Consider the following 24,976-nt stretch of genomic DNA (forward strand, 5'->3'; position numbering starts at 1 on the left):
AACAGATTTCTTGCTCCACAATTACTACAAAGTAATCTCTGTGGGCTGTACTTTGAAATCACTCATTTAAGGCTCTGCCAACAAAATCCAGTATACTTCTCCAGCTGTGTACAGACAGAATGTTCCCTCCGCACTCATCCGTTGGCTGAAGCCATTTGTTGAAACATTCAATCGTGATGTTTCAAGCAAGTGCCAGAAGAATCATTCTGAGGCATTAATTGGATGAAATCTCTGGAGTAACATTAGTGAGTTACTCACAAAAGGTTTCTGGAAGAATTAGACAAGACAGGCCAATGACTAAACATTCAAGCTCACACTCTTCATCTGTGCAACATCTGCAACAAATGGTCATCTTTAGTATTATAATAAAAATAGCTAGTGAAATGAGCAAATGCAATTACCGGAAATAATTCAGTTGCAATTTTCTTTCTGTTTATAGGTAAACCTTCCATTACTGAGAAAGTCACCCACTTTATTGTGTTTTCATGCCTGGTCAATTTCTGAGACTGCTTTGTATACTTTTAAATTAGGCAAAATGATGATCAAATCATATCTGTATTTATAATAATTTTCATAAAATATAAATAAATGTAAACAATTAAAATAATTAATTATGAATGACTGGAAGTATGACAAAAGATTGAAAGGCTGAATTTGTAAAATTGTTGAATTTTATGGCAAGGTTTCTCTTGGCATCACTAAAATGGCATAAATTTGATTCCCAGGCTTGGAGTGTGGCTGCTGGAAATCCGAAGCTGGGCTAAGATTGAGCTACACTAAAGACCATTGAATCTGCATTCCAATTATCGAATTATAGACCATTTGAATATGTTTTCATTAAAACTATCATGGAGATGAATGCAGTCCAATTACCCTTAAAGACAAATGCAATATCCTCAGCACAGCTTAATGGGTTTTGTCACAGAATCATTTAATTCTTTATGCCAGGGCTAGCTTCATACTACCACTGCCAACTCTGAGGCTGCCGTGTTTTATGGCACATAATTGGCAACCTAGAAGTAATTAGGTTCAATCCCATCACAGCAAGCTGAGGGACAAAATTCAACAAATATGGTCACTTTCTGGGTTTGCTCTTCCAGCTCAAATCATCTTAAGTACCAAAGATCTTACCACTATTATGGGCAATATTTTACAATAATTATATTGCCATATGAATATTCTTTTTCCATTCTTTTAACAGAGTTTGTTTTAAATGGATGGAATTCCTTGTAAGACAGCAAGTTAACTTACTACACTTAGGTAACACACAAAAAAAATGCTGGAGGAGCTCGGCAGGTCTAACAGCATCTATAAGATGAATAAACAGTCGACATTTCAGACCATGACCCTTCATCAGGACTGGAAAGGAAGGGGGAAGAAGCTGAAAGAGGAAGGTGGCAGGAGGGGACTGAATACATGCTGACAGGTGATAGATGAAGCCAGGAAAAGAGGAAGGTAGGTAGGTGGGATAGGGGATATAAAGTGAGAAGCTGGGAGATGATATGTAGAAAAGGTAAGGGGCTCAAGAAGGAATCTGATAGGAGAGGTGAGTGGACCATGAGAGAAAGAAAGGAAGAAGGACATCAGAAGGAGGTGATAGGTGAGGTGAGCAGAAGGGAACTTACTACTTGTTCATATCAGATCATTCACGATATTTTATTTAAGACTCCGTTGATAAGTATTTTTGGTCTACATGTTAAACTACTTTCTGCTTATTCACAAACCTGTTAATGTTCAAAAACCATATTGAATAGAATTGCAAATTCGTAAGTTGATATTCTTCGAATTGTCTAAGACAATAAATATGAAACCAAATATAAAGGCTTAAATTATAATATGAAACTATGAGCATGGAAATCTAATAATAAGGTGGGGCATTTTAATGAAACCCACATGTAACTTCAGTTCACGTATGTGTGGATTTGAAGTAGCTGGGAGGTTAGAACATGAGCACCATCTTGATCACAGCAGTTGTGGTGACTCCCATTACAATAATTTTCCAATCTACCACAGATCTACCTACGAAAATATGATGAGTATTTGCAGTTGACGATAGAAGCAAAGAGAGAGATGAAAGAAGTAAGAATTCATACCTGTCCAAATATACCCGAGATTTTAGCGACTGGCTTTCCTTTCTGTTGAATCATTGTTGGAGGACTCTGCCCATCCCAATTTTGCAGTTCCTCAATGCTTTTCAAATACAGCAGTGCTTTCAATCCTGTGCAATAGTCATCAATTAAGGTGAAGTCCTGGTTCTGAACTGCACTGCATACCTGTAATCACAGAGGTTATTTTAGTTTAACAACATACTGGAACCTTTTTGTCTGCAAAATACATTAATAAAAAAGTCATTTAACTGTTTGGCAAAAGATCTTTAATAAAGGTACAGGATGCAGGACCAATTCCTTGCTTGGATTAAAAAATCCTGCAGATCTCATGAAATGATTGCCTCTTCAAATGTGTTCAGTGCATCTATTATACTCTAAATGCAGCTTTATGGAATGATGTTCTGACTTGATTTAAATGCCATCATTATCATCATACAACTCACTGCAATAAACTGGGATGTCATAGAAACGCAGGAAAAATAGAAGATTGGATAAAAAAAATCTGCACTGTCCATTTGGCCTATTCAAAAATGTAATAGCTTTGATTTACATTCACTTAACTAATTCTTTCTTAATCTTTTGATATTATCTGCCCACATTAACGCCCTAGGCACCCACAGTGTGAAATGGTTATAATACAATGTTCATACATTTTTCTTCCCATAAATATGAGCCAAATTCTCCTTGCTAGGAGAATTTGATCAAACCTTGAGTAAGCTATTCTCTTTAGCATTTGTTATTATTTGAACTGTCTCTCCCCTGAGTCTCCTCTCCAAAATAAACAATCTCAGGCTTTTCAAACCTGCTTTGAAGCCAATCTACAGAAAATAACATCATTTGCAATGCTCTGCATTGCCCGTAGAGCCAGAATATACTGGCTCTATAAAAGTGACCAGCACTTCATGTAGTTCTTATGGTGCAACTGTATCAATGCTTATTTGGCTCATTATAATCTGCTGGGATTTGTGAGTTATTCTCTTGGCAACACAACCCAAACCTTCTCTTACTTCTGATTTAGAATACGTCATTGATTCTTTTGAACTAGCTTGATCCCTCATGTATTTTATCTTAAACTTTTGAGCCATTTAGTTTGTACTCCCATTGCTTATTTTTCTTTCTTAGTCTCTTTGTCCATATTATATGCCTTTTCCATTTGATCCCATCTAGATACCCTCCATCTTAGTGTGTTTTCCTTTTATTCTTTGATTTCCTGTTTACTTTTCCCAAAATTGATGCAATCTGCAAATGTACTAGATGTCTATCCAATGTTTCAGCTCCAAATTTTTATGCTTTGTGCATACAACATTACTTAACCTGTTTTTATCAATGTACCCCATTCACATATGCTTCTACTTTCTCCAACTTTGCTCATAGTCAATCTGCTGTCCTGATTTCCTGCCCTGTGCAATTTTTGTTTGAATGGCACAACCTCACTGGGTTCTGGGCATCATAGTCCATTGGCAACAGAATCTGTCAATATGTTTTCCATATTTTTCTACTTTACTTTCAAAAATTGATTTTACATTAGCTCATTTCCAAATGTCTGGTATTTACATTTCTAACATTTCCTAAAGATAGAGTTCGAAGTTCAGAAGTTCAAAGTAAATTTATTGTCAAAGTACATGTACGTCACCATATACAACCCTAAGATTCATTTTCTTCCAGGCATACCCAATAGATCCATAATAGATTAATATCCATAACAGAATCAATGAAAGACTGGGCATTCAACTAGTGTGCAAAAGACAACAAATTGTGCAAATATAAAAAGAAAGAAGTCATAATAAATAAGTAAGCAATAAATATCAAGGACATGAGATGAAGATGAAGGGTTCTTGAAAGTGAGTCCCTAGGTTGTGGGAACATTTCAGTGATGGGGCAAGTGAAGTTATTCCCTTTGTTTCAAGAGCCTGATGGTTGAGGGGTAATATCTGCTCCTGAACCTAGTGGTGTGAGTCCTGGGGTTCCTGTATCTTCTCCCTGATGGCAGTAGCGAGAAGAGAGTTTGGCCGGGATGGTGGTAATCTCTGATGATGCATTTTGCTTTCTGCGCTAGTAGACTTGTAGATATGCTCAAAGGTGTGGAGGGCTTTATCCGTGATAGACTGGGTCATATCCACTATTTTTTGTAGTCTTTTCTGTATAAGGTGTTTCCACATCAGGCTGTGATGCAAGTCTCCACCACACACCTTTAGAAGTTTGTCCTAGGCTCAGGGGGTAAGCAAATTCCCTGATCCCTTTCACACTATCAAGGGACGAATCCAAGGGGCTTGTTTTCTACTACCTTGCTTTATGCAAAATTGCTATTTCTTGTGGATGCATTTTCTTTTTTATTCTGTACTCTTTTTTTGGGAAATGCAGTTTCAGTGGTATAAGAGTTTCCATGAACATAGCAAAGAGTTAATTTTGTCCATTTCCAACTGTTGGTCACGTTTGTTATTACATCTCCTGGAATGTGCAATTCCTTTCTTATTCACATGGAAATTAAGGAAATGATATTGTGCTTAATATACTTAAGTCAATTTCTACTTCGTGTCTGCAAAGTCACCACTGATGCTTTCTTAGTAACTGGAGAAGTGCCATTTTAATTTCTATGAGTTTGCCTGTCTCAATTTACTAGTTCAACAAGGCGGCCATGTGCACCGCATTCAAGCTGCACCCATGGAGCCCCCAGCCTTTATATCACAACTTGAAGTCAACTAAATTTGATGTCAATCATTATATTGCATGATGTGCGTGGGTAGTGTCCACAATGATTTTTCCTACCTACTTCTTTGTCCTGGAAACATACAAGTGAAATGGACATTAAAAAATTGCATTGTCTTTTTTAACAGAAAACACTTCCATATTTATGTTAAATATAAATAATTAAAAACAATATAAATAACCTGATAAACATATTATTTCCCTTGGAGATCTAATGTGCTCATTCAAATAAGTGGGGTCACTCATTCTCTGACAGATTTAATTTGTCACAAAAGCCACAGCGTATTACCTTGCTAAATGTGGGGCAAACTCAGAAAGCTTCTGACTCACTAGGGAGGTCCATGAGGGATGAAGTGATGATACACAACGAACAAATCGCCAGTACCTGATGAAGGGTCTTGTCCCGAAATGTCAACTGTTTATTCGTTTCTATAGGTGCTACCTGCTGAGTTCCTTTAGCATTTTGTGGGTGCTAATTGCTGGCAGAGTTTGGAAAGTAAGTTTGGGACGCGTATGTTCACACAGGAGCCCCAAATCTTTAATTTATTTCATTCAGAGATACAGTATGAAAGAGGTCACACAGCCCTCAGCAACCCACCCTAGCCTAATCAGGGGACAATTTACAACGACCAATTAACCTATCAACCAGTAGGCCTTCGGAACATGGAGGAAACCGATGCACGTGGAAGAAACGCATGTGCTCACAAAAAAGCACATGCAAACTCCTTATAGACAGTGCTGGGATTGAACTCACTGATTTGTAGACTGTCATTCTTTCTGGCCAACATTTTTATTGAGAACCCAAGTCCTCCAATCCAGACAAAATCCTTGTGCATCTTTTCTAGATCATCCTAGCATATTAACATCTTTCCTTTAGTACGATGACCACAACTGCACACAATAGTCCAAATGCTGCCAATCAATGTTTTGAATAACCGTAGCATGACAATCCTTCTGAATTTAATTATGAATTTTAATATAATTTGCTGACTTCTAACTTCTGACTTTCCAATCTTGATGAAGGATCTCAGCCTTCTATTGATTCCCATTGTTTGGCGCTGCCTGTCCTGCTGAGCTCCTCCAGCACACTGTGTGTATTGTCCCAGCTTTCCAGCATCCACAGTACATCCTGTGTCTTCCATATAATTTGATTTGTGCACCCACATCAGTTGTCCATTTGTGGTATTGACTCAGCCTATTTGTTTTTTTTAACTATTTTTCTTCTTTCCGTCTGGGAGCAGAGGACATGCCCTGCCTGACCAACATGGCTTCCTGCTTTGCATTTTACAACTCTCACATTTTTGTTTCCATGTTCTTTTGTTAATGCTCTCACACTCAAACTGCTCCCATTCACCCATCGAACCTTGAGTTGCCCCCTTCTTACCCTGTCAGAGACAGCCTCACTCCCCAACCCTCCCTGCTGCTCAACAAGATTCTTTCATCTCCTTCCCCTTTCTGTGGAAGGGATTTTGATCTGAACATTCACTCTGCTTCTCGTCCCACAGATGTGGCCTGACCTTCTCAGCATCTTCAGCATTTTCCATTTTTACTTAAGCTTCAGCTCTGTGATCTGGGGGATGAGAAGCATACATAATACAAACTATTTATTTTTGCTTTCCACATAGATGCAGTGCTTTCAGATGCAAACAACAGGCTAAAGATGCAAATAAATCAATTTTTGATGAAGAGTGTTTGACTTAGTTAATGCCAAATGTAATCAGCGACATCAGAAATATTTGGGCAATGTCAAAGCAGCATGTGACTGCAGCTCCTACTTCTGTTCTTGCATGTAAAATCACTCATATCAAACATCTGAGTACAAGAGACTCTAATACCTTTGTTGTTCATAATGGCCCAGATTTTGCTGGCTTTTGCTGGCTCTTCCATTGGGGTCTGCAAGCATTTGTCAAGATGGGGCAAGGTAGCGTAGTGGTTTGCCTGATGCTATTACACCTCAGGGTGTCGGAGTTCAGAGTTCAATCCCAGCACTGTCTATAAGGAGTTTGCATGTCTTTTTCGTGAGCACATGCATTTCTTCTACGTGCATCGGTTTCCTCCATGTTCCGAAGGCCTACTGGTTGATAGGTTAATTGGTCGTTGTAAATTGTCCCCTGATTAGGCTAGGGTGGGTTGCTGAGGGCTGTGTGACCTCTTTCATACTGTATCTCTGAATGAAATAAATTAAAGATTTGGGGCTCCTGTGTGAACATACACGTCCCAAACTTACTTTCCAAACTCTGCCAGCAATTAGCACCCACAAAATGCTAAAGGAACTCAGCAGGTAGCACCTATAGAAACGAATAAACAGTTGACATTTTGGGACAAGACCCTTCATCAGGTACTGGCAATATTTGAATTGATGAGGAATGGATATAAAAGTGGATGCTTTGTGTGTGCTGGCAGCGGTAACTTTCAAGAATAACCATCGCAGATACAAGCCTGAGCAACCCTGTGTGAAACACGTGGCGAGGACAACGAGGAACGCCTGGCCGGCGTAAACTCCGTTGCCCGGGTAATACCTTTGCTATTCTTTGACTGTTCAGGAGAGTCAGGGATACTTAGCGGGCATACACACAAGGTATGTAGTGTATGAATTCACATACTTATTAGTTTAAACAATAAAAATATTTGTCAGTAAATACAGATCTCTCTGTGCCTCACTAATCATCATTATAAGAAGTATTTTCTTTTACAACAAGTAGGATCTGGATCTTGAGCAAAGGACTCTGAGAGGTGACATGATGGAAGTATCGGAGGCATAGAAAGGGTACATATCAAAGTCTTTCCCATGTTAGCGGTGTTAAAAACTGTAAGACATATGGTGTGAGGGAGATTTAAAATGGGCCAGAGGGGTCTGTTTTTCCACACAATAAGTAACTGATAAGACCATAAGACCATCAGATATAGGAGCAGAATTAAGCCATTGGGCCTATCGAATCACCTCTGCCATTTCATCATGGCTGATCCAATTTTTCTCTCAGCCCCACGCTCCTGGTTCTCCCTACATCCCTTCATGCCCTAACCAATCAACCTTTGCTTTAAATATACATAATGACTTGGCCTCCACAGGTGCATGTGGCAAAGAATTCCACAGATTCGCCATTCTCTGGCTAAAGAAATTCCTCCTCATTTCTGTTCTAAAATGACTCTCCTTTATTCTGAGGCTGTGCCCTCTGGTCCTAGACACTACCACTATAGGAAATATCCTCTCCACATCCACTCTATCAAGGCTTTTCCCCATTCAATAGGTTTCAATGAGGTCACCCCTCATTTTTCTGAATTCCAGTGAATACAGTCCCAGAGCCATCAAATGCTCTTCATAAGACAAGCCATTCAATGCTGGAATCATTTCTGTGAAACTCCTTTCAGACCTCTGCAGTTTCAGCACATTCTTTTGAAGATAAGGAGCCTAAACCTGTTCATAATACTCCAAGTGAGGCATCTCCAGTGCTTTATAAAGTTTCAACATTACATCCTGCCTTTTATATTGTAGTCCTCTTGAAGTGAATGCTAACATTGCATTTGCCTTCCTCACCAGACTCAACCTGAAAATTCACCTTTAGGGAATCCTGCACATGTACTCCCTAGACCCTTTGCGTCTCACATATTTGTAATTTCTCTCTATTTAGAGAATGGTCAACCCTTTCATTTCTGCTACCACAGTGTGTGACCATACACTTCACAACACTGCATTCCATCTGTCATTTCTTTGTCCATTCTCCTAATCTGTCTAAGTCCTTCTGTAGCCTCTCTACTTCCTCAGAACTACCTGCCCCTCCACCTATTTTCATTTTATCTGCAAACTTTGCAACAAAGCCATCAATTCTGTCATCCAAGTCATTGACATATAATGTAAAAAGAACTGGTCCCAACGCAGACCCCTGTGGAACACTAGTAGTCACTGGCAGCCAGTCAGAAAAGGCTATCTTTATTCCCACTCTTTGCCTCTTGCCAATCAGCCACTGCTTTATCCATGCAAACACGAAGAAATCTGCAGATGCTAGAAATTCAAGCAACACACACAAAATGCTGGTGGAGCACAGCAGGCCAGGCAGCATCTATAGGAAGAAGTACGGTCGAGGTTGGAGGAACAACACCTTATATTCCGTCTGGGCAGCCTCCAACCTGATGGCATGAACATTGATTTCTCTAACTTCCGTTAATGCCCCTCCTCCCCTTCTTACTCCATCCCTTATTTATTTACTTATTTATTTATTATTTTTTTCCCCTTCTCTCTTCTTTTTCTCTCTTTGTCCCTCTCACAATAACTCCTTGCCTGCTCTCCATCTTCCTCTGGTGCTCCCCTCCCCCTTTCTTTCTCCGTAGGCCTCCCGTCCCATGATCCTCTCCATTCTTCAGCCTTGTATCCCTTTTGCCAATCAACTTTCCAGCTGTTAAGCTCCATCCCTCCCCTTCCTGTCTTCTCCTATCACATCAGGTCTCTCCCTACCCCTCCCACTTTCAAATCTCTTACTATCTCTTCTTTCAGTTAGTCCTGATGAAGGGTCTCAGCGCAAAACAGCGACTGTACTTCTTTCTATAGATGCTGCCTGGCCTGCTGCGTTCCACTGCTTTATCCATGCTAGAATCTCTCCTGTAATACCATTGGCTTGGAGCTTGTTAACCAGCCTCAAGTGTGGCACCTTGTTAAAGGCCTTCTAAAAATCCAAGCACACAACATCAGCTAATTCTACTTTGAATATCCTGCTTGTTACTTCATCAAAGAACTCCAACAGATTTGTTGGCAAGGTTTTCCCTTGAGGAAACTATGCCGACTACTGCCTATTTTATCATGTGCCTCTAAGTACCCTGAGACCTCATCCCTAGTAATTGACTTCAACATCTTCCCAACCACTGATGTCAGACTAACTGGACTATAGTTTCCTTTCTTCTGCCTCTTTTCCTTCTTGAACAGTGGAATTTGCAATTTTCTAGTCTTTCAGAATATTCCAGAATCTAATGGTTCTTGAAAGATCATTACTAATGTCTCCACAATATCTTCAGCCACCTCTTTCAGAACGCTGAAGTGTACACAATCTGATCCCAGTGACTTATCTACTTTCAGACCTTACAGTTTCCCAAGAACATTCTCTCCAGTTATGGTAATTTCACACACTTTATGTTCCCAGGTATCTGGACCTTTCACCAGACTGCTAGTGTCTTCCACAGTGAAGACTGGTGCAAAATACTTATTCAGTTCATCCACTATTTCATTGTTCCCCATTACTCTCTCCAGCAGCAGTTTCCGGTGGTCTGATATCCACTCTCCCCTCTCTTTTACACTTTATGTATCTGAAGAAACCTTTTGTATCCTCTTTTCTATTATTGGCTAGCTTGCTTTCATATTCCATCTTTTCCTTCTTAATTGCTTTTTTAGTTGCCTTCTGTTGATTTTTAAAAGCTTCCCAATCCTCTCATTTCCCACTAATTTTTGGTCTATTATATATTCTCCCTTTGGCTTTTATATTGGCTTTGATTTCTCTTGACAGCTACGGTTATGTCATCTTTCCTTTAAGAATACTTCTTCCTCTTTGGGATGTATATATCCTGTGCCTTCCAAATTACTTCCATAAATTCCAGCCAATGCTGCTATGCCATCATCCCTACCAGTATTCTTTTCTGGTCAGCTCCTCTCTCATGCCTCTGTAATTCCCTTTTACTCCACTGTAATACTGGTACATCTGACTTTAGCTTTACCTCCTTAAATTTCAGGGTGAATTCAATCATGTTATAAAAGTTGCTGGTGAACGCAGCAGGCCAGGCAGCATCTGTAGGAAGAGGTGCAGTCGATGTTTCAGGCCGAGACCCTTCGTGCGTTCACCAGCAACTTTTATGTGTGTTGCTTGAATTTCCAGCATCTGCAGAATTCCTGTTGTTTTCAATCATGTTATGATCACTTTTACCTTAAGCTTTGTAATCAATTCTGGTTCATTGCATGTCACCCAATCCAGAATAGCTGATCCTATAGTGGGCTCAACCATGAGCTGCTCCTAAAAGCCATATTGTAGGTGCTCTAGAAATTTCCCCTCCTGTAATCCAGCACAAACCTGATTTTTCCAATTTACCTGCATATTGAAGTCCTCCATGACTATTGTAACATTGCCCTTTTGGCATGCATTTTTTATCTCCCGTGGCTATTTATAGGCCACATCTGCACTACTATTTGGGATTCTATATAGAACCCCATCAGGGTCTTTTTACCCTTGCAGCTCCTTAGCTCTATCCACAATGATTCAACGCCTTCCAACCCTATGTCACCTCTTTCTAACGATTTGATTTAAATTTTTACCAACAGAGCAATGCCGCACCCTCTACCTTCCTGCCTATCCTTTCGATACAATGTAAATCTTTGGACATTAAGCTCCCAGCTATAATCTTTCAACCATGATTCAGTGATGTCTACGACATCATGCCCGCCAATCTGCAACTGTGCTGAAAATTCATCTATCTTATTTGGTATACTGCACACTTTCAGACAAAGAATAATCCAACCAAGACCTCAATGGCAGAACAGGTGGATGAAGTTACTTGGAACTCAACAGCTGTGAAGGCGGATGAAGGCTGCAACAAATCCATCAGCTCCAATCGTTGTGGTTTCCATGCCATTGGAATCGATTGGTTGATTTGTGAAGTATCGTGTGCTTCTTAGAGTGCAACATCAAGTACATGTTAAACAAATACACGCACAGGCGTCTTCACTCTGAGGGCCACTTCTTCAGAATGAAGACCATCATCCTCGACCTTGAGGGATAGCCACGACAACGACTTTCAGATACAACACTGTATCCACTATTTTCCTGTAGTCCTGTATTCACTATTTTCAATTTTGTCCATATTTTACATTGAAACTTATCCTGATGACTGCAATTTTGCCCTATTAGCAACCTCCCTTCACTACACGTTGCCTCTATTTGTAAACCAGCTACCTCATCTTCAGTACTATTATCAGTACTATGATTCTTCTTGCATTGAAATATAGGCAGCAAAGGACACTAGTTGCACCATGCTCAACCTTTTCATTCCTAACTTTGTCTTACCAATATTTGCCTCCACAACCTCTCCACTCATTGCTCTGGCACTCTAGTTCCCATCCCCCTGGAAATCTAGTTTAAATACCACCGTGCAGCATTAACAAACTTTCCCACTAGGATATTAGTCCCCTTCCAGTTCAGGTGCAAAGAATCTCTTCTGTACAGGACTCGCCTTCCCTAGAAGAGAGCACAATGATCCAAAAATCTTATGGCCTCCCTCCTACACCAACTCCTTAGCCACATGGTAAACTATATAATCTTCCTATTCCTGGCCTCACCAGCACGTGGCACTGCGACCAATCCTGAGATCACAACCCTGGAGGTCCTGCCCTTTAACTTAGCACCTAACTCCCTGAACTCCCTATGCAGAACCTCATCACTCATCCTTCACATATCATTGATACCTACATGGACAATGACTTTTGGCTGTTCACCTCCCATTTAAGATTGCTGAAGACTCGATCTGAGATAACCTGGACCCTGGCACCCAGGAGGCAACACAGCATCTGGGAATCTTTCTCTCACCCACAGAACCTCCTGTCTGTTGCCCTAAATGACAAATCCCCTATCACCACAGCATGCCTCTTCTCCCCTCCACCCTTCTGAGTAACATAGGCAGAGATCTGATCACTGTGACTTTTTCTGTTAGGTCATCCACCCTAATAGCATCCAAAGTGAGATATCTGTTGTTGAAGGGGATGGCCACAGGGGTACTCTGCGCTGGCTCCTTAACCTCTTTCCCCTTCCTGTCACCCAGTTTCCTGTGTTTTGCACCTTGGGTGTATCTACCTCTCTATATGTTCTATCTACCACCCCTTCAGAAAGCTATGATATCCAGAATGAGGTGGTGAAGATGAGAACAGTAACAGCATTTGCAGAGTTACAAAGTCATAGAAAAGTTCAGCAGAGAAACGGGTTATTTGGCCCATCTAGTTTGTGCTGAACCACTTACACTGACTACTCCCAGGCCTGCAACGGGACCATTGCTCTCTACACCCCACCCATCCATGTATCTATCAAATATTGAAATCAAGCCCGTGTGCACCACTTGCTCTGGCAGCTCATTCCATGCTCTAATGACCCTCTGACTGAAGAAGTTTCCCTTCATGTTCCCCTTCAACTTTTCAAGACTCACCCTTAACCCACGATTTAAAATTGTAGTCCCAACCAACCTCAGTGGGAAAAAGTCTGCTTGAATTAACCTTATCTATATCCCTCATAATTTTGTACAGCTCTATCAAATCTCCTCCCAATCTTTTATGTTCCAAGGAATAAAGTCTTAACCTAATGAATCTTTCTTTATAACTCTGATTCTCTAGTCCCAGCGACATCCTTGTAAATTTTCTCAGTAATCTTACAACCTTACTTACATCTTTCCAGTTGGTGGGTGACTAAATCTGCACACAGTACTCCAAATTAGGCCTCACCAATGTCTTATACAACTTCAACATAACATTCAATTGCCTGTCATCAATATTTTGATTTATGAAGGCTAATGACCCAAAAGTGTTCTTCCCAGCCTTATCTGCCTGTGTTGTCACTTTCAATGAATTATGGACCTGTATTCCTAGATCCCTTGTTCTCCTGCACTCCTCAGTGCCCTACCCTGGTTGTGTAAGGCCCAACCTGGTTGATCCTACCAGAGTGCAAGATTTCACACTTATCTGCATTCAATTCCATCTGTCATTTTTTTAGCTCATTTTTCCAGCTGGTGAAGATCCTACTGAAAGCAATAATAGTTTTCTTCGCCATCCACTATACCTCCAATCTTGCTGTCATCTGCAAATTTGCTGATCCAGTTAACCACATTATCAACCAGATCACTGATATAGTTGGCAAACAACAATGGACCCAGCACCAATCCCTGCAACTCTCCACTTGTCACAAGTCTCCAGTCAGAGAGGCAACTATCTACTGCCACTCTCTAGCTTCTCCCACAAAGGCAATGTCTAATCCATTTCAGTGCCCTATCTTGAAGGTCGAGCAAATGAACCTTCTGGACCAATCTCCCATTGCAAATGCTTTGCTTAAGTCCATGTACACAACATCCACTGTCTTGTCTTCATCAACTTTCTTTGAAATATCCTCAAAAAACTCTGTAAGATTGGTTAGATGCGAGCTACCACACAAGAAGCCATGCTGTTTTCCAGTCCATGACTATCCAAGGTGTCAAAGGTAGTTTAACAGCATTTAATGAGCATCGTCTAGAGGGATTGGGAACTACTGCAAGCAAGTGGCATTAGAATAAATAAGACTGAGGACTAGCATTGATGCAATGTGCTGAAGGGCCTGTTTCTATGCTGTACATCTCGATGATTCTAAGGCTGCAACAGGCCCAGACAGAAGACAAGGTGTTGTTCCACATGCTTGCATTAAAACTTATTGTAACAGTCTAGGAGACAACAGACTGATATGTGGGAGTTGGGTGGAGAGTTAAAAGTGATAATTTTAAACTTTATCCTTTAAAAATAAACTTATGTATTGAAGTGGTCTGTGGCTAGTACAATTATTGGATTTGATGGGCTGAATGGTCTCTTTCTGAGTTGTTACAGTTCTGTGCATTGTTTCCCACTGGAAGTATCATGTGTGTCATTATTCTATATCATATTTAGAACATAGAACTGTACAGCACAATACGTGCCATTCCATGCATGATGTTGTGCTGATCTTTTACCATATTCTGAAAACAAGCTAACACTTCCCTTCTACATAGCCATCCATGCGCCTAGCTAAGAGTTTCTCAAATTCCATGCTTATTAAGTAAACATGCAAACCTGCTGGTTAATGCAAATATCTAAACAGCCAATCATGTGGCAGCAACCCAATGCATAAAAGCATGCAGACATGGTCAAGAGGTCCAGTTGGTGTTGAGAACAAATATCAGAATGGGAAGGAAATGTGATCCACGTGACTTTGAATGTGGAATGATGGCTGGTGCCAGATGGGGTGGTTTGAGCATCTCAAAAACTGCTGATTTCCAGGGATTTTCAGGCACAACAGTTGCTAGAATTTACAGAGAATGGTGTGAAAAATAAAAAAAAAACTTCTAGTGAGCATCAGTTCTGTGGGTGAAAACGCCTTGTTAATGAGAGAAATCAGAGGGGAATGGCCAGACTGGTTAAAGCTGACAGGAAGGTGACAGTAACTCAAATAACCACATGTTACAACAGTGGTGTGCAGAAGAGTATCTCTGAACACACAACACGTCAAACCTTTAAGTGGATGGTCTACAGCAGCAGTAGACCATGGGCATACACTGAACGACCAATCATCAGGTATAGGAGGTACCTTTTAAAGTGGCCACTGAGTGCATTTTAAAGTCTGTGCTTTGCCAGCTAGTGGAATGGTGCCATGGTAAGAACCTGGCACTCAACGTCAGTAAGACGAAAGACCTGATTGTGGACTTCATGAAGGGTAAGACGAAGGAACACATACCAATCCTCATAGAGGGATCAGAAGTGGAGAGAGAGAGCAGCTTCAAGTTCCTGGGTGTCAAGATCTCTGAGGATCTAACCTGGTCCCAACATATCGATGTAGTTATAAAGAAGGCAAGACAGCGGCGAAACTTTATTAGGAATTTGAAGAGATTTGGCATGTCAACAAATGCACTCAAAAACTTCTATAGTTGTACCGTGGAGAGCATTCTGACAGACTGCATCACTGTCTGGTATGGAGGGGCTACTGCACAGGACTGAAAGAAGCTGCAGAAGGTTGTAAATCTAGTCAGCTCCATCTTGGGCACTAGCCTACAAAGTACCCAGGACATCTTTAGGGATCGGTGTCTCAGAAAGGCAGCATCCATTATTAAGGACCTTCAGGACCCAGGGCGTGCCTTTTTCTCACTGTTACCATCAGGCAGGAGGTACAGAAGCCTGAAGGCACACACTCAGAGATTCAGGAACAGCTTCTTCCCCTCTGCCATCTGATTCCTAAATGGACATTGAAGCTTTGGACACTACCTCACTTTTTTTTAAATATACAGTATTTCTGTTTCTCCATGTCTTTTTAATCTATTCAATATATGTAATTGATTTACTTGTTTATTTATTATCATGTTTTATTTTATTTTTTATTATTATTTTTCTCTCTGTTAGATTATGTATTGCATTTAACTGCTGCCGCTGCTAAGTTAACAAATTTCACATCACATGCCAGTGATAATAAACCTGATTCTGATCCTAATCCATGGTGAGGAATCATTTCTAAGATATACGCATGATTTTATAGAAAGAGAATCCTATCTAGAATAATAAAAAAAACGAGAATGCAACCTGATTGTGGAAGTATAGTATTTAGATTCTTCAAGGAAATCAGAATCTGTAAAATACCTGCAGAGGCATTTACCATGATGCCTAACAACACAACACTTTTTTTATATAATAGTGTTGCTGAAGGGGAGTTTTTTTTGCGGGATTTGTTTTGTGATCATCAAATATTGTGCTAATTACTTAAATGCAAACCTCGTGGATCTCCTATAACCAGTCTATCACTGCATCTGAATTGTACATAGGATAACGTCGAAACATTCTTGCATATTGTTAACTAAACACTAGATGGCTCCCAGATGAGGCAAATGCACTCAAAGCCCTGTCTTGCACAGCTTTTGTTAAAACTTTGAAGGAATATTTATCAGTTTAGAAATAACCGTAGCTAATTATTGCCACATTCACTGAGATATTTATTTGCATGTAACAGCTTCTTGCACTCCCCAAACACTACAAAGAATCAATTACAATAAGTCACAGAGAAGGATATTCATAATCAAGTCTGTACTGATCTTAATTTTCCAACAATACGTAGTCAGCTTTCTGATATTAGTGCTCAAGGCATCTTACTCGTGAGCTTGGAAAATTGGACTTTGCATTGCTTCAAAACGACCCTGATTTTATATGGCCCCCTGGCCAGTTTACAGTCTCTTCCCTCCCAGGCCATGAGACTATTTTACTCCCAGGTGTCATCACTTATGAAAAGCCAGAGAGCAGTGAACCTGTGGAACTTGTTGTCACAAACGGCTGTGGAGGCCAAGTCATTGGGTATACTTAAGGCAAAGGTTGATAGATTCTTGATTAGTCAAGGCATGAAGAGATACGGGGAGAAAATGGGACTGAGAGGGAAATGGATCAGCCATTATGAAATGGCAGAGCAGACACAATGGGCCAAATGGCCTAACTCTGCTCTAGTAAGAAGATGGCAGCGCGACGCAGCTCGCAGCAGCCATGCCGGTGGTGATGTCTGTTATTTGTCAAGCAGGGTGCCGTGCACAATCCTGATTTGATGGAGACGGATGTGAGAGCATGGAGGAACATCTGGTGAAACTTCTGAAATGCCTGCTTCGCTGCTGCTGCTACTGTGTGGTCCAGAATCTCCGGAGGAGAAGGGCCCGAGTCCTCGACTTTGCTTGTTGCTCAGCGGCCGGGGCGGGGTCGAAGTGCTCGGCAGAGGATGGTGCTCGGAGAGGCTGTGTCAGAGGGGCTGGTCGGAGGCTCAAAGTTTTCAGACAGACTTAGAGTCCGCTGCAGTCGGGTGCTTCCAATGGTGCTGCATCGGAGAGTTGGCAGCGCTTGGAGGTTCATGGCGGGGAGAGTTCCTCCCTTCTGCCGCCTGCGTGGGATGATGAGTCTATTGGGACTTTGAGACTTTTTTTTACCATGCCCATGGTCTGCGCTTTATCAAATTACGGTATTGCTTTGCACTGTTGTGACTATAGGTTGTAATTATGTGGTTTTGTCAGTTTAGTGTTGGTCTGTCCTGTGTTTTCTTGTGAGATCATTCTGGAGGAAGGTTGTATCATTTTTTAATGCATGCATTTCTAAATGACAATAAACGAAAACTGAACTGAACTGAACTGATAATGGTCTTACGGTCTTGTTTACTTTATGACTTGTGTTGTAGATGCATCTTATTCTAAATATCAATCTTCTGGAATATATACTATTACTTGTTAGTGTTATTTATTAGTGGTAATATTACTTTATGTGTTTTGTGTGAGTTATATATACTGTGTTGTGAACCTTGGCCCAACAGATAGTTGGTTTATTTTAGCAGTATATGTTCGAATGACAATAAACTTGAAGTTTAAATTAGTAAATTGGTATATTATTGTGACAAGTACCAAGCTACAGTGAAAGACTTGTCTTGCAAACCATCCATAAAGATCAATTCATGAAACAGTTGACTGAGGTAGTAAAATAGCAATAGAATGAGAACAATTACAATAGAAATAATGAGTGTATCCACAGAGAGCAATTTGCAACGAATCACCATGCTCTGGCCCCATCGTCTGGAACTGGGGATCATTGAGAAACTGCTGAGAGCACAAATGGCTTTGTGGCTGAAATCAAATGAATGGTTTGAAGAATAGAAAGTCTGATGCCAACGTGATATTTAACCCCATTATTCTAAAGTTGAGAACTAATATGGTTTCAGTGCTGACAATGCTGGGATTGACAGGAGGGTGGCTTTTCAGAAGGTAGCGTGCATTTTTTACCACCACATCATGCAGATTTATTCCGTGCCATATTCGCACCTTCAAAATTTGGCTTCATTTTAAAAAGTTTGTCTTAGATGCAGATAGGGGGCATGCGAGCAAATAGGTCCAAATCCTTGACCCACAAAAAGATGTCCAATCCTTGATGACACTAGAGTGATGGGGATGTTCGGAAGTGTGAGAGGGTGTATCGTCAAACACAGAATGTTTTGGCTGGGGGTGAATAGTACATGGTGAACTAACAGGAATAGGGTAGCTGAAGTGCTGTGTGTGAGTCTACTATGAATGCTAGATCACTGGCTGTTCGGGAAAGGCATTTACATTCCCCTGAAAGCGACTCTCACCAACATCCAGATTACAAAGAAGGTTTAAACTGAGACCATCGTCATATCAAGTTTCTTAAATGCAATGATAGTTCACCTCTGTAAATTCCAGAAGAATATATTTTGAATGAAAACTGCATTGGGCTTTCAGACTCTTAAATTTTTATCATGTTGGCAACCTCAAGCCATCCATTTTCTGTGAGTTAAACCTAGCCTCACCTCTCACTTCTTCCTGTCATAGCAGCAGCCTAGTACATATTTTACATGTAAATAGCTTGTACCAGCAAACATTAATCTTGCAAGGTGTGCCCTGAAACAGCAATACCTCCGGAATCTCTATTATAATTGATTCCTACAGTAAAGGAGCATAACCCTGGGCTCTAGGGGACTGTTGCTGAGCAAGTTGTGCAGAGCCCATTGGTTATACTGTTATGTGTGATTTCATGTCATATGAGGACAGGTTGAGCGAATTAGGGCTCTGTGGAGCAAAGGAAGATGCGTGGTGACTTGATAGTGGTGTCCAAGGTGACAAGGCATAGATTGAGTGCATAGCCAGACACTTTCTCCCAGGACGGAGATGGCTAATAGGAGGGTGCATAGTTTTAAGGAGATTGGAGTAAAGTATAGGGGGAATGTCAGAGACAAGTTTTTATACAGAGGATGGTGGAGGCAGATATTTTAAGGGCATTTAAGAATCACTTAGGTAGGTATGAGGATGATAGAAACATAGAAACATCGAAAATAGGTGCAGGAGTAGGCCATTCAGCCCTTCGAGCCAGCACCGCCATTCAGTATGATCATGGCTGATCATCCAACTCAGAACCCTGTACCAGCCTTCCCTCCATACCCTCTGATCCTTTTAGCCACAAGGGCCATATCTAACTCCCTCTTAAATATAGCCAATGAACTGGCCTCAACTGTTTCCCATGGCAGAGAATTTCACAGATTCACCACTCTCTGTGTGAAGAAGTTTTTCCTAATCTTGGTCCTAAAAGGCTTCCCCTTTATCCTCAAACTGTGACCCCTCGTTCTGGATAGAAACATGGGGGGTTATGTAGGAAGGAAGGGTTAGATTGATCTTACAGTAGGTTGGATGGTTGCCACAGCATCATGAGCTGAAGGGTCTGTACTATGCTCTAATGTTCCATCTTCTATGTTCTTAACAGGCAATCAATAATTGGGGAAAAGAGATAGGATGAAAACCATCAGATCTGAAACAAATGCTGCAGATGGCTGTTTACAGGGGCTTAGCTGGGTGGCAGCTGGGAAATGTGTGAGTGGGACAGTGGGGAGGAATGGGTGGTGGCAATTTAACTTCACAGTTCCCAGCCTGAATAGATGTCAGCCCCAGTGAGCTGAAAGGGTTTTCAGAAGCAGCCACAAGACATAACAGCGTGCCTGCAGTTAATTCAGCAAGTGAGGTCAGTTCTGTGGGTTGAACTCAGCTTTGGGCTTCTAATTCTTTTCTCCCAGAATTAATCTAAAATCATTATCCAAATGCATTGCAGGTTGATGGGACAAGAAGTCTGAGATTGTAAGAAATTGCAGAGAGTTGTACACACAACTAAGCACATCATGGAAACCAGTGTGAATACTCCAAGTGTGGTCTTAACAATGCTTCATAAAGCCTCAGCATTGCTTTTATATTCTAGTTCTCTGGAAATGAGTGCCAACATCCCGCTCTTATAAGAATATTGAATGGACTTCTTGTATGATGGCTCTGGACCTCTCTATCTACCTTGTTATGGCCTTGCACCTTATTGTTTACCTGCACTGCACTTTCTCTGTAATATATCAATCTGTACTCTGTTATTGTTTTACATTCTACTACCTTAATGCATCTATTTATCTAATTAAGTAGTTAAATTGGTATATTATTATCATATGCACTGACATACACTGAAAACTTGTCTTGCAAACCATCCATACTGATCGATTCATACAACAGCTCACTGAGATAGTACAAGGGAAAATAGCAATAGAGCGAGAACAATTATAGTTGAGGCAATGAGTGGATCTACAGAGAGCAGTTTGCAATGAATCACAATGCTCTGGTCCCATCATCAATCAGATCTGGGGATCGTTGAGAAATTGCTGAGAACATGAATGACTTTGTGGTTGAGATCAGACTAATGGTTTGAAGAATAAAAAGTCTGATGCAAATTAAAATCATAATCAGAATTAGGTTTAAAATCACCAGCATATGCGTTGAAATTTGTTAACTTTGTGGCAGCAGTACATGGAAGTACATAGTAATATCAAAAAAAATGAATAAGTGAATTAATTACAGTAAGTATATAAATGTACATTAAATAGTTAAATTAAAAACAGCGCAAAAACAGAAAAATAATATAAGTGAGGAAGTGTTCATGGGTTCAATCTCCATTTCAGAATCGGATGGCAGAGGATAAGAAACCGTTCGAGAACCATTAAGGGTATTCTTTCAGGCTTCTGTACCTCCTTCTTGATGGTAAAAATGAGAAGAGGGCATGTCCTGGGCGATGGCGGTCCTTAGTGATGGATGCCACCTTATTGATGGTAACAATGAGAAGAGGGCATGTCCTGGGCGATGGCGGTCCTTAATGATGGACACTGCCTTCTTGATGGTAACAATGAGAAGAGGGCATGTCCTGGGCGATGGCAGTCCTTAGTGATGGACACTGCCTTCCTGAGGCATCGTTCCTTGAAGAGATACGCAAGATGGAGCTGACTAATTTTCGATTTTCTGTAGTTTCTTTCAGTCATGGGCAGTGCCCCCACCCTCATATCAAACAGTGACGCAGTCTGTCAGAATGCTCTCCACGGTACATCTGTAGAAGCCTTTGTGTGTCTTAGGTGACAAACCAGATCTCTTCAAACTCCTAATGAAATATAGCTGCTGCTTTGCCTTCTTTATAGCTGCATCAATATATATGTTTTGGCTGGCTGGTGGCGCAGTGGCATCTGCGCTGGACTTCGGAGCGAAGGCTCCAGAGTTCGAATCCAAGTGGGGCCACGCTTTCCATCTGTGCCGGGTTGAGTGTTGAGCTAGCCACTCGGCCTCATAAAAAACAAGAGTCGAGTCAGGAACGTTCATATCGTGACTGGTTAATCGGAAAACAGACCAATCCTGACACTACGCGCCAGACAAGAATGGCTGACTGTCTGGTGCGACACGCTAGGAAGGAAGAATATCTATTTAACCTCATTACACAATGACCGAAACAGCACACAAACCAAGTTTTTCACTGTACCTCGGTAAGTTTGATGATATTAGACCAATTTACCATTGGACCGTTCCTAGCAGAATTTGTTTTATCACTGGCTGATGATGGGGAGATTTGATGTGGTTAATGATAGGGGTGTGTAGGGGTTAGTTTTGCTCAAGAGGCCAAGGTAAACACTCCTGATTCCGCTGCTCCAAAACATAGGGCTGTGGGGTTTCTCTGTGAGCAGGCTGTGCCCAGAATCTAACCTCAAATTCAGTTCAATCAATATCTTGCTGCTTCATTGTTATAGAGATATACACATAAAAATATCAGTTTACTTTCTTGAAGGCTGCTGAACCCTCGTCCACATCTCAGTGTCACTTTATAACCATATAACCATATAACAATTACAGCACGGAAACAGGCCATCTCGGCCCTTCTAGTTCGTGCCGAACTGTTACTCTCACCTAGTCCCACCAACCTGCACTCAGCCCATAACCTAGATCTCTTCAAACTCCTAATGAAATATAGCTGCTGTTTTGCCTTCTTTATAGCTGCATCAATATATATGTTTTGGTTGGCTGGTTAAATGACAGCATCGAACCTGCCTCAACCACTTCTGCTGGAAGTTCGTTCCATACAGCTACCACTCTCTGAGTAAGGAAGTTCCCCCTCATGTTACCCCTAAACTTTTGCCCTTTAACTCTCAACTCATGTCTTCTTGTTTGAATCTCGCCCACTCTCAATGGAAAAAGCCTATCCACGTCAACTTTATCTATCTCCTCATAATTTTAAATACCTCTATCAAGTCCCCCCTCAACCTTCTATGCTCCAAAGAATAAAGACCAAACTTGTTCAACCTTTCTCTGTAACTTAGGAGATGAAACCCAGGCAACATTTTAGTAAATCTCCTCCGTACTCTCTCAATTTTATTGACATCTTTCCTATAATTTGGTGACCAGAACTGTACACAATACTCCAAATTTGGCCTCACCAATGCCTTGTACAATTTCAACATTACATCCCAACTCCTATACTCAATGCTCTGATTTATAAAGGCCAGCATACCAAAAGCTTTCTTCACCACCCTATCCACATGAGATTTCACCTTCAGGGAACTATGCACCATTATTCCTAGATCCCTCTGTTCTACTTTAAAGGCAGTGGATTGAATATGGCATTCTCAATATACAGTAAACTCCCTAGGACATAACCCCCACACACTCCAAACCTTAGAAACCCCTAAACACTGGTTTTGAAGTATTAGGGCCTAAGTCCATTAACAGTGTGCAAGGTTATACACTTACTGGCCACCTTATTAGGAACCTTCTGATCTAATAAATTGGCCTCAGAGTATATGTTCATGGTCTTCTGCTGCTGTAGCCCATCGACTTCAAGGTTCAATGTGTTGTGCCTTTAGAGATGCTCTTCTGCACACCATTTTCTGTAAGCTCTAGACACTGTTGTACATGAAAATCCCAGGAGATCACAATTTCTGAGATACTCAAACCACCCTGCCTGGCACCAATTACTCCATGGTCAAAGTCGCTTAGATTACATTTCTTACCCATTCTGATGTTTGGTCTGAATGACATCTGAACGTCTGGGCCATGTCCTTTCATGCACTGAATTGCTGCCACATGATTGGCTCATTAGATATTTGCATTAACGAGCAGGTGCAGAAGTATACCTAATAAAGTGGCATAATAAAGTTGGTTTGCCATCTGGATGCCTCACACAGCAAGTATCTTCCTTTTATTAGCCTCATTTCATTCACACACAATTTATTTTAACAATATCCTGGCAAGCTACCTCAGCTTGATGGGATCTCTCCTGACACCATTGCAGGACACCTGCCTTTTTTTTTTTACCTCTCTGTAAGATCTTCCCATGAAACGCAGGTGCGGGTTTCACAAGGAACCTAGCACATTATAGCACGGTGCATCAAACACATGGCGTGACGCAGACAGCAGGATGGATCCAGTGCCTAGGGACATTCAGACACAGAGCTCGAAATGGGAGCAACAGATGAAGCACATGCAAGCAAAAGCACATGCAGGTGGCAGCAGGGTACAGTAACAGGCCTGTGCATTCGTTAGTCATATGACTATGGAGTTGGGTCTACCCTCTGAAAGGAATGTTAGATGAGTAAAACAATATCTTTTCAGAATATAATAAGCACCCTAGAGTTTTGTGAGCTCTGTGTGTTTGCAGCAATGAGCAGCAAAGGATCCAAATATCACACGCCTTGGAGCAACTTTTATAGCATCTGTGCGACCTACGGTGCTGTATAGACATGACGGGCTTTTAAAAAACAGTACTTATTGTGGAATTGTGGAAATTAGCCATACAGCAATATGATAGCTACTGGATAATGTTCACTTTTTAAGTTACATGGTCAGAGAGAGAAAAAATTGGTTAGGGCAATACCTGCTTTCATTCATGGAATGGTTTACAGCACCAGAGAGGGAAGATTATTGGTGGCATCCGTTAGTCTCGCAAGACCATGGATCTGCGCCTGGAAGGTCTTGCTTCAGTCTGTGTTAGAGCAGCGTCTGTTGTGGCTGTAGAGGCCCACACGAGAGTGACAGTCTTGGCTGCATCGACTGCACTTGAAGGCGCTGTCCTCCAGTGTTGTCTTGGTGCTGTTTTTCCGACGAGTGTGCTTTTCTTCAGCAGCAAGCCTCAGCTTCTCTTCTCCTCTTTTTAGACCTCTGCGTAGTTCCAGCCTCCAGCGAGAGCGATCGCTTGCGATGTCCTCCCACCTCTCGACGTTCATTTTCAGTGACTTCATGTCTCTCTTGCAAACGTCCGAAACAAAGGTGGGGCCACCCTTGTGCTCTCTTGCCGGTGGCCAGTTCCCCGTAAAGCAGGTCTTTCGGGATCCTTCCGTCTGACATGTGGTGTACGTGGCCCAGCCAGCAGAGATGGCATTGTTGGAACAGGGTGAAGTGGCTGGGTATCTGGGTGCAGGCCAGGACCTCATTGTTGGTGACTCGGTCAGTCCACGTGATGTCCAGGATGCGTCTCAGGCTGCGAAGGTGGAAGGCGTTGAGACGCCACTCTTGCCTGTAGTAGAGGCTCCAGGTCTCGCTGCCGTAAAGCAGTGTGCTGAGGACGCAGGCCCTGTAGA

The 24,976-nt window shown here is 41.4% G+C and overlaps 1 protein-coding gene across 1 annotated transcript in view; it reads right to left on the reverse strand.

Annotated features, from left to right (window-relative positions):
* LOC140205806 (dihydropyrimidine dehydrogenase [NADP(+)]-like) overlaps nucleotides 1-24,976 on the reverse strand; it is a 927,724-nt gene that overhangs the window by 117,350 nt on the left and 785,398 nt on the right. The window contains exon 20 of the mRNA XM_072273510.1: nucleotides 2,094-2,273. Coding sequence (XP_072129611.1) covers nucleotides 2,094-2,273 — 180 coding nt within the window. The remainder of the gene's footprint in view (nucleotides 1-2,093; nucleotides 2,274-24,976) is intronic.

The sequence above is a fragment of the Mobula birostris genome, chromosome 12, assembly GCF_030028105.1.
Source record: "Mobula birostris isolate sMobBir1 chromosome 12, sMobBir1.hap1, whole genome shotgun sequence".
NCBI lineage: Eukaryota > Metazoa > Chordata > Chondrichthyes > Myliobatiformes > Myliobatidae > Mobula > Mobula birostris.